Source organism: Tursiops truncatus, chromosome 14 (assembly GCF_011762595.2).
Source record: "Tursiops truncatus isolate mTurTru1 chromosome 14, mTurTru1.mat.Y, whole genome shotgun sequence".
In the NCBI taxonomy this organism is placed as follows: domain Eukaryota; kingdom Metazoa; phylum Chordata; class Mammalia; order Artiodactyla; family Delphinidae; genus Tursiops; species Tursiops truncatus.
The window spans coordinates 53,631,643-53,643,794 of record NC_047047.1 but is presented as its reverse complement, the minus strand read 5'-3'; the positions used below and the strand labels follow the sequence as shown (position 1 = coordinate 53,643,794).

The 12,152-nt window shown below is 37.7% G+C and overlaps 2 protein-coding genes across 9 annotated transcripts in view; one reads left to right on the top strand and one right to left on the bottom strand.

Moving 5' to 3' along the window:
- Window positions 1–12,152, top strand: part of PLEKHH2 (pleckstrin homology, MyTH4 and FERM domain containing H2) — a 127,397-nt gene that overhangs the window by 46,454 nt on the left and 68,791 nt on the right. For all 8 annotated transcript variants that reach the window (XR_004521822.2, XR_004521821.2, XR_012325716.1 and 5 more), the window contains one exon: window positions 5,811–5,873. Coding sequence is in view for 4 of the 8 variants with exons in the window: in XM_073791397.1 (XP_073647498.1) it covers window positions 5,811–5,873 (63 nt within the window). In the remaining 4 variants the exon portion in view is untranslated. The remainder of the gene's footprint in view (window positions 1–5,810; window positions 5,874–12,152) is intronic.
- C1GALT1C1L (C1GALT1 specific chaperone 1 like) lies at window positions 2,164–3,708 on the bottom strand. The gene is given in 6 exon segments (XM_073791750.1): window positions 2,164–2,416; window positions 2,419–2,586; window positions 2,589–2,701; window positions 2,703–3,050; window positions 3,052–3,137; window positions 3,697–3,708. Coding segments are annotated over 6 exon segments (978 nt in total). The 3' UTR covers window positions 2,164–2,165.

The window sequence follows — 12,152 nt, the reverse complement described above, 5'->3', positions numbered from 1 at the left end:
TGTATAGCCTTCCCTATTATTAACATCCCCCACCAGAATGGTACATGCTACAAATTGTTGACCCTACATAGACACATCATTGTCTCCCCAAGTTCATAGTTTCACTCTTGCTGTTGTACATTGCATGGGCTTGGACAATGTATAATGACATGTATCCATCATTATGGTATCATACAGAGCATTTCCACAGCCCTAAAAAGCTTCTGTGCTCTTTTTATTCATCCCTCCCCCACCCCAATCCCTGGCAACCACTGATCTCTTTATTGTCTCCATAGTTTTCCAGAATGTTATATAGTTGGAATCATACTTTATGTAGCCTTTTCAGATTAGTTTCTTTCACTTAATAATATGTACTTAAGTTTCCTCCATGCCTTTTCATAGCTTAATATCTTATTTGCTTTTAGCCCTAAATAATATTTCATTGTCTGGATATACAAGTTTATCCAGTCATCTACTGAAGGAAGCCCATCTTGGTGGCTTCCAAGTTTTGGCAGTTATGAATAAAACTGCTATAAATATCTGTGTGCAAGTTTTTTTTTAAAGATATTTTTTAAATTAATTAATTATTTATTTTTGGCTGTATTGGGTCTCCATTGCACCTGGGCTTTCTCTAGTTGAGGCAAGTGGGGGCTACTCTTCATTGGGGTGCGCAGGCTTCTCATTGCAGTGGCTTCTCTTGTTGTGGAGCATGGGCTCTAGGTGCATGGGCTTCAGTAGATGTGGCACGTGGGCTCATTAGTTGTGGCTCGTGGGCTCTAGAGCACAGGGTCCGTAGTTGTGGCACATGGGCTTAGTTGCTCCGTGGCATGTGGGATATTACTGGACCAGGGGTCGAACCCGTGCCCCCTGCATTGGCAGGCGGATTCTTAACCACTGCACCACCAGGGATGTCCCTGTGTGCAAGTTTTTATGTGAACATAAGTTTTCAACTCCTTTGGGTAAATACCAAGGAGCACACTTGCTGGATAGTATGGTAAGAGTATGTTTAATTTTATAAGAAACCATAAAAATGTCTTCCAAAGTGGCTATATCATTTTGCATTCCCATGAGCAATGAATGAGAGTTCCTGTTGCTCCACATTCTTGCTAGCATTTGGTGTTGTCAATGTTCTGGATTTTGGCCATTCTAATAGGTATGTCAGTCTTTTTTTTTTACTAGCAAAATTTTACAGAGCAGCAATCTGTTTGTGAATTTGCCTGTTTTTCCTGGCAATCTCAAAAATATTCAAAATTGAGGCTAAGGCTGCACAAGTGCAAAAGTTCCCCTGAAAACACAATGTAGTTGCTTTGCAGAGGTGATGATTATTAGCATATTGTCAGTAGTGAAAGAATGTGGTGTTGGCATGTACATGCCAGTTAGTTTTTTGGATAAGGAATATCCTAGACAGGAGACACCATGCTTGTCCAACTGCTTGACATAATGCTGCAGTCTGTAACAATGACTCAATAAAATGCTTTTAGACAGCAATACTTGCTTATTAAACATTTGAAATAGCTTCACAAAAATTAAAGGTGACATGATGTCCAGAGAATGCACTTGGGAAATATCTATTTACATATCCAAATATTTGAAACCTCTTCCAGAATCTAGATCCCTACAGTAAACTTCCTTTTAAAAAATGCTGCCATGTGGACAGGAAGTTAAATTGACATATATGGTGATAATGGAATGTTTTACATTTTTATTATCCAATAGAAATATAAAGTAAGACACATGTAATTAACAAATTTCCTAAATAAATAAAATAAAGCTAAAAAGAAATCTCCATTAAATAAAAGAAAGATTAAAAAAAAATCTTCCATAGGGAATTCCCTGGCGGTCCAATGTTTAGGACTTGGCACTTTCACTGCCGGGTCCGGGTTCAATCCCTGGTCAAGGAACTAAGATCCCACAAGCCACATGGCACAGCCAAAATAAATAAATAAATAAAAGAATGCTAAAAATTTCTAATAACATGAATAAACTGTAAAAGAAACAGTTGACATTAATTTTAATGTTGTATTTTATTTAATGCAACATATCCAAAATATTATCATTTCATTGTTGAGTCAGTATGAACAATTACTGAGATTTTTATACTTTTTATACTAGATTTTCAAATAATATTATTGAATGGAGTGTGTATTTTATACTTATGCTACATGTCAATTTGGACTAGCCACATTTCAAGCACTCCTGGACAACACAGTCCTATTATTTCCCAGCCCTCTGTCATTTTCTGAACCATTTGAAGGCAAGGAAATCAGTGTGTCATTGAAATAATGTCCAAATGCCCTGAGCTGGCACACACCATCCATCATTACTATCATCTTCTTGGGAGTCAGTCCATTAAAAGTAATAGCCATATCTGAACAGCAGGCTTCTGCTACTTGCTGAGGGTTACTAGACATTGTCTCTTGAATAAGACATGCAGTAGTTTTGTATTTATAAATAGAGTTCTTCCTTCGGAATCCTCTGCATTTTCTGCAAGAACTCCTGCATATTTCAGGCAGACTGCCAGTTGCTTATCTTCAGATAACTTCCAAATCACACTTTGATCTGCACACTTTTCAGACTTATTCAGAAGTCTGTTAAGTCTTTTCATAGCTCTATACTTAAAACAATTTCTTCTCCCATAGTCACATATTCAAGGTCACCAGATGTTATAGTGTGGCTCAGATAGAAAGGTTGTGATGCATCCCTAGTAAACAGAAGATACTTTATTTTCAATGACAGTAAATGTAGTGGGATGTGGAGGAAAGAACCAGTTGTCATTGTTGCCGTGCTTCCCAAAGACATATTTGTACCTTTTCCTTATCTGTGTCCACATGTCATTTTTTATCTTAAACAAACCATCATTTTTAGTACTGTAGCGCTCTGTTTTGTCACAGTGTTTGGCCTAAGTCTCTTTCAGTACAGCCCAATAATACTCATCATTGGGTTCTACAAGGATGGTAGAGTAAATACAGATACTTTTACTGAGCTCCATGCGTTCCACTTCTGAAATGTTTAAGAAATCTTTTGTGTTAGGTGGGTGAAGGTGATGATGCTCATGGTCTTGAGTTTTATCTGTGTCGAATGGTAATTGGCCCAAACATAGTTATCAAAACACAGCAAATTCTCCCAACCAGTGTACCCTTAAAAAATGATACAGTACACTCATAACAGAAACCATCTTTCAGGCATTGAGAACAGAGCACACCTCAGTTGGGGTCCCTGTCACCCAGGCAGTCCAGAGAGGGCAGCTCCCTGCTGGGCCGTTGTAGCTGCAGGAGGCCGCTTCTCTGTGGTTTTCAAGAAGGGGACAGGTCTGGAGTGTCGGCTATGGGGGTGGTACCCAGGGTGCTGTGAGTTTGAGATGTTCTGGAAGTTCAGGGCGTCTGGGAATATCAGCCAACAATAAAATTGATAGAGTCTGAGCCACAGACAGACGGCTCTAGTGTTGACCAGACTTCAATACTCAGCAAAAAGTTTAGTTTTACATCCTGGTTGTGTATGATGTTAACTGCACTGGGTCCTATTTAATACTTTCGTTTATTTTACTTATAATATTCATTTTACTATTTAACTCTCCAAACTTTTTTTAATTCCCCACTCTCTAAAATCTCCAAACTTTCTCTTCTCCACAGAACTTTAAAAAAATACCCAGATATTTTTCCATTCTCTGTGCTGTATGCTTTTGTGGACGTGTGTGTTTAATCAGAGTATCTTCTATACTCTTTCCATCATGATCTGTAAGAATTAAAACTCCTCAGTTGTGACATAAACATACCACCTATGGAGCTTATGAGAATACAACACTTTCTGATATCATTGGGACTTTTTTTTTCTATATTAAGCCTGTGTCAATGTATCTTTTTTTTTTTTTTTGCGGTACGCGGGGCTCTCACTGTTGTGACCTCTCCCCCTGTGGAGCACAGGCTCCGGACACGCAGGCTCAGCGGCCATGGCTCTCAGGCCCAGCAGCTCCGCACCATGTGGGATCTTCCTGGACCATGGCACGAACCCATGTCCCCTGCATTGGCAGGCGGACTCTCAACCACTGTGCCACCAGGGAAGCCCTTTTCTTCGTTTTAAAATTTTTTATTATTTATTTTTTATTGAAGTATAGTTGATTTACAATGTTGTGTTAGTTTCAGGTGTACAGCAAAGTGATTCCATATATATATTCTTTTTCAGATTCTTTTCCCATATAGGTTATTACAAAATATCGAGTGTAGTTCCCTGTGCTATACAGTAGGTCCTTGTTGTTTATTTTATATATAGGAATGTTTATATGTTACTCCCAAATTCCTAATTTATCCCTCCCATGCTCATTGGGAATTTTTTTTTTAGCATCTTTATTGGAGTATAATTGCTTTACAATGGTGTGTTAGTTTCTGCTTTATAACAAAGTGAATCACCTATACATATACATATATCCCCATATCTCTTCCCTCTTGCATCTCCCTCCCTCCCACCCTCCCTATCCCACCCCTCTAGGTGGTCACAAAGCACCGAGCTGATCTCCCTGTGCTATGCGGCTGCTTCCCACTAGCTATCGGTTTTACATTTGGTAGTGTATATATGTCCATGCCACTCTCTCACTTTGTCCCAGCTTACCCTTCCCCCTCCCCATGTCCTCAAGTCCATTCTCTAGTAGGTCTGCATCTTTATTCCCATCCTGCGCCTAGGTTCTTCATGACCTTTTTTTAGATTCCATATATATGTGTTAACGTACGGTATTTGTTTTTCTCTTTCTGACTTACTTTACTCTGTTATGACAGACTCTAGGTCTATCCACTTCACTACAGATAACTCAATTTCGTTTCTTTTTATGGCTGAGTAATATTCCATTGTATATATGTGCCACATCTTTATCCATTTGTCTGTCGATGGGCACTTAGGTTGCTTCCATGTCCTGGCTATTGTAAATAGAGCTGCAATGAACATTGTGGTACATGACTCGTTTTGAATTATGGTTTTCTCAGGGTATATGCCCAGTAGTGGGATTGTTGGGTCGTATGGTAGTTGTGTTTTTAGTTAGTTTTTTTCTTTGCGGTACGCGGGCCTCTCACTGTTGTGGCCTCTCCCGTTGCGGAGCACAGGCTCCGGATGCGCAGGCTCAGCGGCCATGGCTCACGGGCCCAGCCGCTCCATGGCATGTGGGATCTTCCCAGACCGGGGCACGAACCCGTGTTCCCTGCATCGGCAGGCGGACTTTCAACCACTGTGCCACCAGGGAAGCCCTATTTTTAGTTTTTTAAGGAACTTCCGTACTGTTCTCCATAGTGGCTGTATCAATTTATATTCCCAGCAAGAGTGCAAGAGGGTTCCATTTTTTCCACACCCTCTCCAGCATTTATTGTTTGTAGATTTTTTGATGATGGCCGTTCTGACAGGTGTGAGGTGATACCTCATTGTAGTTCTGATGTGCGCTTCTCTAATGATTAATGATGTTGAGCATTCTTTCATGTGTTTGTTGGCAATCTGTATATCTTCTTTGGAGAAATGTCTATTTTTGATCAACAAATCAAATATGACATTTGAGGTTTTACTATTCTCTTAGATTTAATTTATTGTTCTCAATATGTGTTAACCAGCGATTTCTAACGTATAGTCCAATGAAGAAAATTCTATTGATGAATACTCATGTAGTATATATTACATTGTATTAAAAATATCAAACCTTTGGTATTTTGTTTGATCCATTTTTAAATATGCCCTGAAAGAGCTTTTAATGTGCTAAATTGTATGAAATCATATTCACTGAAGTACTTTAAATGTTCTTAAAGAATTTCAAAAGGGAAATATGAATTTTTCTATTTTTTATATCTTTTCTCACTTTTCAGATGCAGCAGCTGGAGAGACAAGTTATTGATGCTGAACGTCAAGCAGAAAAAGCTTTTCAACAGGTAGGGTATAGTTTTAGTTGAAAAATTGTTTTCTGCCTCTACCAGTATAAACATTGTTTTGCCCAAAACAATCCTGAAAATAGTCTTCAGCTGTCCTCCTCATTTTATCATTTTTCCTGTTCATGAGCTGGTTCCGTAGAGAAAATGGAGAATCTAACTTTGTTTTGCCCCTTAATAAATTTTCAAAAGGACATAAATGCTTCTATTTGGAAGTTTTATCTTATGAAAAAAATCAAATATGACTTTTATGGTTATGCCTAACCATAATGACAGTTTATGTATAAATATGTTCATGGCAGCTTTATTTATAGTAATAAAGAGTTGGAGATAATATGAATGCCATTTTGTAGGAGAATGAATTAGAGAACTGTATCTATTCCATGAAATATTAAACAACAATTAAAAATAACTATTACGGGCTTCCCTGATGGCGCAGTGGTTGAGAGTCCGCCTGCCGATGCAGGGGACACAGGTTCATGCCCTGGTCTGAGAAGATCCCACATGCTGCGGAGTGGCTGGGCCCGTGAGCCATGGCCACTGAGCCTGCGCCTCCAGAGCCTGTGCTCCACAATGGGAGAGGCCACAACAGTGAGAGGCCCGCGTACAGCAAAAAAACAAAAAACTATTACAAAGAATATATGCAAATATGGAAAAATGCTTAGTTATATTAGGAATAATATTTACAGATTTTTATATTTAACATGATGTTATATTTAACATTTTTATTTTTATTTTTGTTTTTTTTAATTTAACAACAACGACAACAAAAATTTGTGTTTGTGGAATTATGGATGATTGGTTTTTTTATTCTGTATATTCATACTTTCTAGTTTTTGATTTTGGTAATACTTTTACTTTAAAAAAATAATCTTTTGATAAATCACTTAACCCTTTCTGGGCCTTGACAACAGTAAAATGAGCGGTTTGGATGAGCCCACCAGCCTTAAAGTTTGTCTAAGGAGCCTAAATTGATAATTTCACATTTTATGAAAAGATCTCTGTCAGATTCAGTCAAGTCAAGAATTTCAGAAGTCTTAAATACAAAATTATTTCTTCCAAGGAGTGTATCTTCAATTTCTTATACTTGCTCTAAGTTTGTCATGTTTCTTCCTTCAGTTTGAGTATTACCAAATCTTGTTTTCACCTAAAAGATTTAATTTTACTCCGTAGATTGTTTTAGTGGCTTGACTAAGTTAACCCAATTTAACCTAATCCTTAATTTTCTTAAATTAATTATACTTGAAGATAAAATCTTAAAACTTTATTATGCAAAATTTCAACCACTACAGGAGCAGAGAACATAGTATAATGAAGCCCTGTCATCACCTTCAGCAGTTAGTTGATGCACAGCTAGTATATACCTCCACCCACTTCTTCCCTACCCTCACACTAGGTTATTTTGAAACAAGTCCCAGATATTATATCATTCCACCCAACAGTATTTCAGCAACTCATCTACAAACAAAGACTTAAAAATCATAGCTACAGTACCATCACCCCACCGAAAAATTACCAATAATTTTTTAAAACCTCAAATGTAGATTTTGATACAAGTACTAGTAGTAATGGTAAGGATGTATGATTTGCTTGTTTTTTGTTTTTTGGTTTTTTTGGCGGTACGCGGGCCTCTCACTGTTGTGGCCTCTCCCGTTGCGGAGCACAGGCTCCGGACACGCAGGCTCAGCGGCCATGGCTCACGGGCCCAGCCGCTCCACAGCATGTGGGATCTTCCCGGACCGGGGCACGAACCAGTGTCCCCTCCATCAGCAGGAGGACTCTCAACCACTGCGCCACCAGGGAAGCCCTGCTTGGTTTTTTTGTATTTTATATTCTTTAGTTGATGGGACCAAATAGTAATTACTCTACATATATCTATAAAAAGCCAATAATTAACAGTAAAGTCATTAAAGGTCACTTACATTCTAAAAGAAAGACTCTTGTGTTTATATCACTCTCTGTCACTCTATACCAAATGTCTTTTTCTGTGGTGGGCCATATATGTGCGTCCCTATTCAGCCTTCAGCCTTTTGCAGCATACGTTTGTCATTTTGTTGACCTCTCTTTCCTGTCTCCTTCCCTTTCTTTCCCTTTCTGACTTTGGCCTTTCCTGGTGACATCTCTCTTTATTTCTGTACCCTTGGCTGTCTCTATACGTTTCTCTGTCTATTCTTTCCTAGCTTTCTTTTCCCTTCCCTTCCCTTCCCTTTTTCTCCTTTAACTGCTCGTATTATAGGAAAAAAAAAAAGAAGGAAATTGAAGATGGTTTTGTTTTGCCTTAAGTTAAAAGTCTAAATTTATATATGCAGCAAATTTATTTAGCTATGAAAATTAAACTAAATGAAGAATTTTTTAATTTGTGATTTTCATTTTTTTTACCCCTTTGGTTCACTGGATCTTGAAAGAAAAAAGGAATCCCCATTCTCAACTCAAGGGAAGCAAACCGTGGCAGTTTGTAGCCATCAGGGCCCAACCACTGATCTCAATAAGTTAACAGGAAGAATATCTTATTTGAAGTTGTCCTTTGAGGATATCAAATGTAAAGTTATTTAATTCTATGTGCCACATTTTTAAGCAAAATTATACAATGATTGGTTATTTTAGATATACTGCCTTAAATCAACACCCCCCCAAAAGAGTGAGAATTGAAGATCTCCTAGAGTTTCTTTATAATCTGTAGATATTTCTTTTTGTCATACACTTTAAATTTATACAGTACCTATTTTTGTTATGTTTCAGAAGAATTTTTTCTTAAATATTTCATAATGAATCTAAAAGTTAACAGGAAATATAAACAGCAGATGAATTCTAATGTACTGACTATATTACTTTTTTTTTTTGCCTTTGCAAGACTAAGTAAATATTATTAACTTAGAGTAACTGAATCCTTCACTGTCTTTAACAGTTTCTATGGGACTATGGCCTATCTGCTGTTCATGTTGCTTAAATTCATAATTTATCCTTTGTCATTGAGCCATATCCTAAGACTTAAACTGTATTTATACTAACCTAGAAAGAATGTTTCACCACTAAAAGCAATAGTCAGCTGAAACAGCTCAGCTCTACACTTTAGCTTTGTACATTTTTCTCCTTGTTTATTAATGTGTGGGCATCACTTGCATAATCACTAAATAAGTTGCTGATAGAAAAAAGAATTAAACATTCTTCCAGAGAAATCTTGGCAGTCTTTTTACTTGATGCTGTAGTACATCTTTATTGTTATTGTTCACAAATTTTGAAAGCAGTATGTTCAGATCAACCCAATACTACTTATGAGAACTCTTGTGAGGCAGAAAAGCAGCAAATAGCACATTTGGGAGACACTGATAAACAGGATTCCTTCTCAAGTATCTGATTAGTTAGGTATATAATACAATCTAATACACTAATTTATGCTAACCAAAGAGGGCTAGATAATTTCCCCTGTAGGAGTTTGTCTTTTCAATTCTGTCTTTCTGGACTCAGTCGCTTGTGTGTATTTGATTCAGGCTTGGTAGGAGTTGGATTTAAATTTCCTTCTGACCATTCTAATATGTGGGCTCATCTGCCTTTTATAAAGTTGGTTCTTAGTATCCAAGTTATTTTTGGTTCTTAGTAAATGATAACTACTCAGTCATCCTAACGTCCAAGACCGTGTAATGATTTGCTTCATTACATGGAAACCTACTTTATCCAGTGATGTTCCCTTTCACCTTCAGTGAGAATGGGCCTGGCCTTACTGCATAAATTTTGGAGCACTATGCTGAAATAACTATGTTTAAAATATGATTAGAATGATTAATTAATTTGCGATAAATTTTAATTAACTGGAAAATGGTCTGGGATTCAAAATACTCTTAACAGTTTCATCATTGTATTTTGGAATGATTAAGTATCTTTGTCATGTCACTGCGATACTTATACAGGAATAGAAACTTACACCCCCCACTCAAAAATATAGTCACATCTTGATTACCTGTAGTGGGGGAGGGAGGGATGAAGTTAGAAATGAGAAGAAGGAAATATTGATATGGATAGTTACAATGCGGAAAATATTGGCAGTTTCTGCTTTCTCCAGGATAGACAAGAAAATGGAAAATAGCATTGGAAGTTGTGTCAGGGTCCCCAAGACTACCCTCAGGTTTGATGATTCACCAGAAAGACTCATGAAATCCTGAAAAGCTGTTATACTCATGGTTATGGTTTATTACAGTGAAAGCATACAGATTAACATCAGCAAAGGAAAAATGCACATAGGGCAGAGTCCAGGAGACACCAGGTACGAGCTTCCACTTGTCCTCTCACAGTGGAATTGCACAGGAATGCACTTGGTTCTCCCATCAGTGATGTGGGACAACACATATGAAGTATTGCCAACCAAGGTTGTTCATCCGAGCCTAGGTGTCCAGGATTTTTATTGGTGGGCAGGGTGGGGAGGGGTCAGTCTTATAAGCACGAAATGCATGCATAACCCACCTTAGCTACTCAACTTCCAGCCCCTCCAGAGGTCAAACTTGATACAGTGTGGCCCATGACCCAGGTAAGTAAACAAAAAAGGTATTCAGTATAAGTCACACTGTTAGCATAAACTATCTGGTGTGGCCCAGTATATCAGCTATATAAAGACAGTCTTATCAGGCAGAATATTCCAGGGGCTCAGAGGTTATTTCCCAGCAGACAGTCAAAGGCTAGTTCTTTCTTTGGAATGTACAGGGTTCGAGCACCCCAAGTCTGCTGAATTAACCCTTCATTGCACAAAAGCTCAGAATCAACAAGACTTTCGGGAAATAGCTGAGGAGTGTGCTGAGGGGATAGGTAGATGCAACCAGAGGCTCTGCTGGAAGTAAAGGAGAAAGGTAGCCTGAAAGTACAAAACATTCCTCACTAGTGGATATCCACCTATTGGTAACTGCAAGAGTTTATTCAACAACTAATTTGAATTCATAGGTGTGTGTTACTGGCCAGTCTCTGAGTCGTTAAATTGTATAATTCAAGTTAAATAAATGGTAAAAGATCTGACCTATGTTCTGTGTACTTGTGGTAAGATATTTTTAAAGGCTGCTTAGTTTTTCTGTAGGCCTCTTAACTTTTCTGCAGATTTCTTATTCATACTAATTGCCAAGGAAGGCTGGTGAATCCTGTGGAACTTGGTCCTAACAGGGCCAGCTGGAAGAAGGTTGCCTGTAACTGCTTTGTGATCTCTCTCCTGCAGAGATGTTGCCACCTTTGTCAATGTTTTTCTTGCCCAGGAAAGTTGTTTATCTAGAAGTAATAGTCAAATGAAACAGTTGCACAAGGCAAAGGTGCAGCCAAGGAGCTCTGACTCTAGCATTCATTCGTAATGAACTTTCAAGTTGAATGTGTTTTTCAGGGAGGAAGAAGGTCCTGGAAAAATAGTTTTCCAGGACCATAGGCCTTTTCTAAGCAATAATAGGACAATTTTATATGGTAGCCCAATGTCCATAGGGTGGCTTGCTCCAATTTAATAAAAGGAGACTGTAGATGTCGGTCCGGTAATATTTATTTTTATTAATTTTGTCTTTCTGGAGTATTATGATCTATTACTCCCTCCTTGATGGAGGACTACCATTTTGCACTTGGTCTCTGCTCTTCTTTCCCTGCTTCCACAGCTACAGAATACCCTGCATGGAACTGGCTGTACCATTTTAAGACTGACCTTTGGTATTTACTGTCCAGCTCTCTGTCCTGCTCTGGCTTTTTTCATGACAGCATCTCTGATATAGGCCTTTGTCCTTGACCTCTTGGTCTGAAGTTCCTGCAGAAAGCCTGCTATATTATGTTTAAAAATCTAAATCTTAAAATAACTTAAAATTATCATTTGGATAGTAGAATATATTTTTTCTCCTATTTTTTTGGATCTGCTTTTATTTTTATAGCTTCCAGCCATGTGGGTGGTATTTAAATAGGACAGTTTTGGCATTTGAGTTGAATTTACATTTATACAGTGAACTCACAGATGAAACTTTGTATTCATAGTTAAAAAAACAAAACCAAACTAACCTTAACACCCTCCTTCTAGGAACCCTCATTAATCAAGTATTTTTGAGCTTTAAGTAAGTTCATTTTGATTTTTCAGAGATGTTTTATAAGACTTTTCATCTTAACTATCATCTTTAATTTCTCAAATGCCTTTACATATTTTTCTTCTTTGCCCCCTATAATCTAAAACATTACTAAGATTACATTCTTACCTATTTGGAGTATATAGAATAAAAGTTTTAATATTGTATACAGTGCCCAGTACTTTATTTTCTTTCTTACTAACATTAACATCACACATAT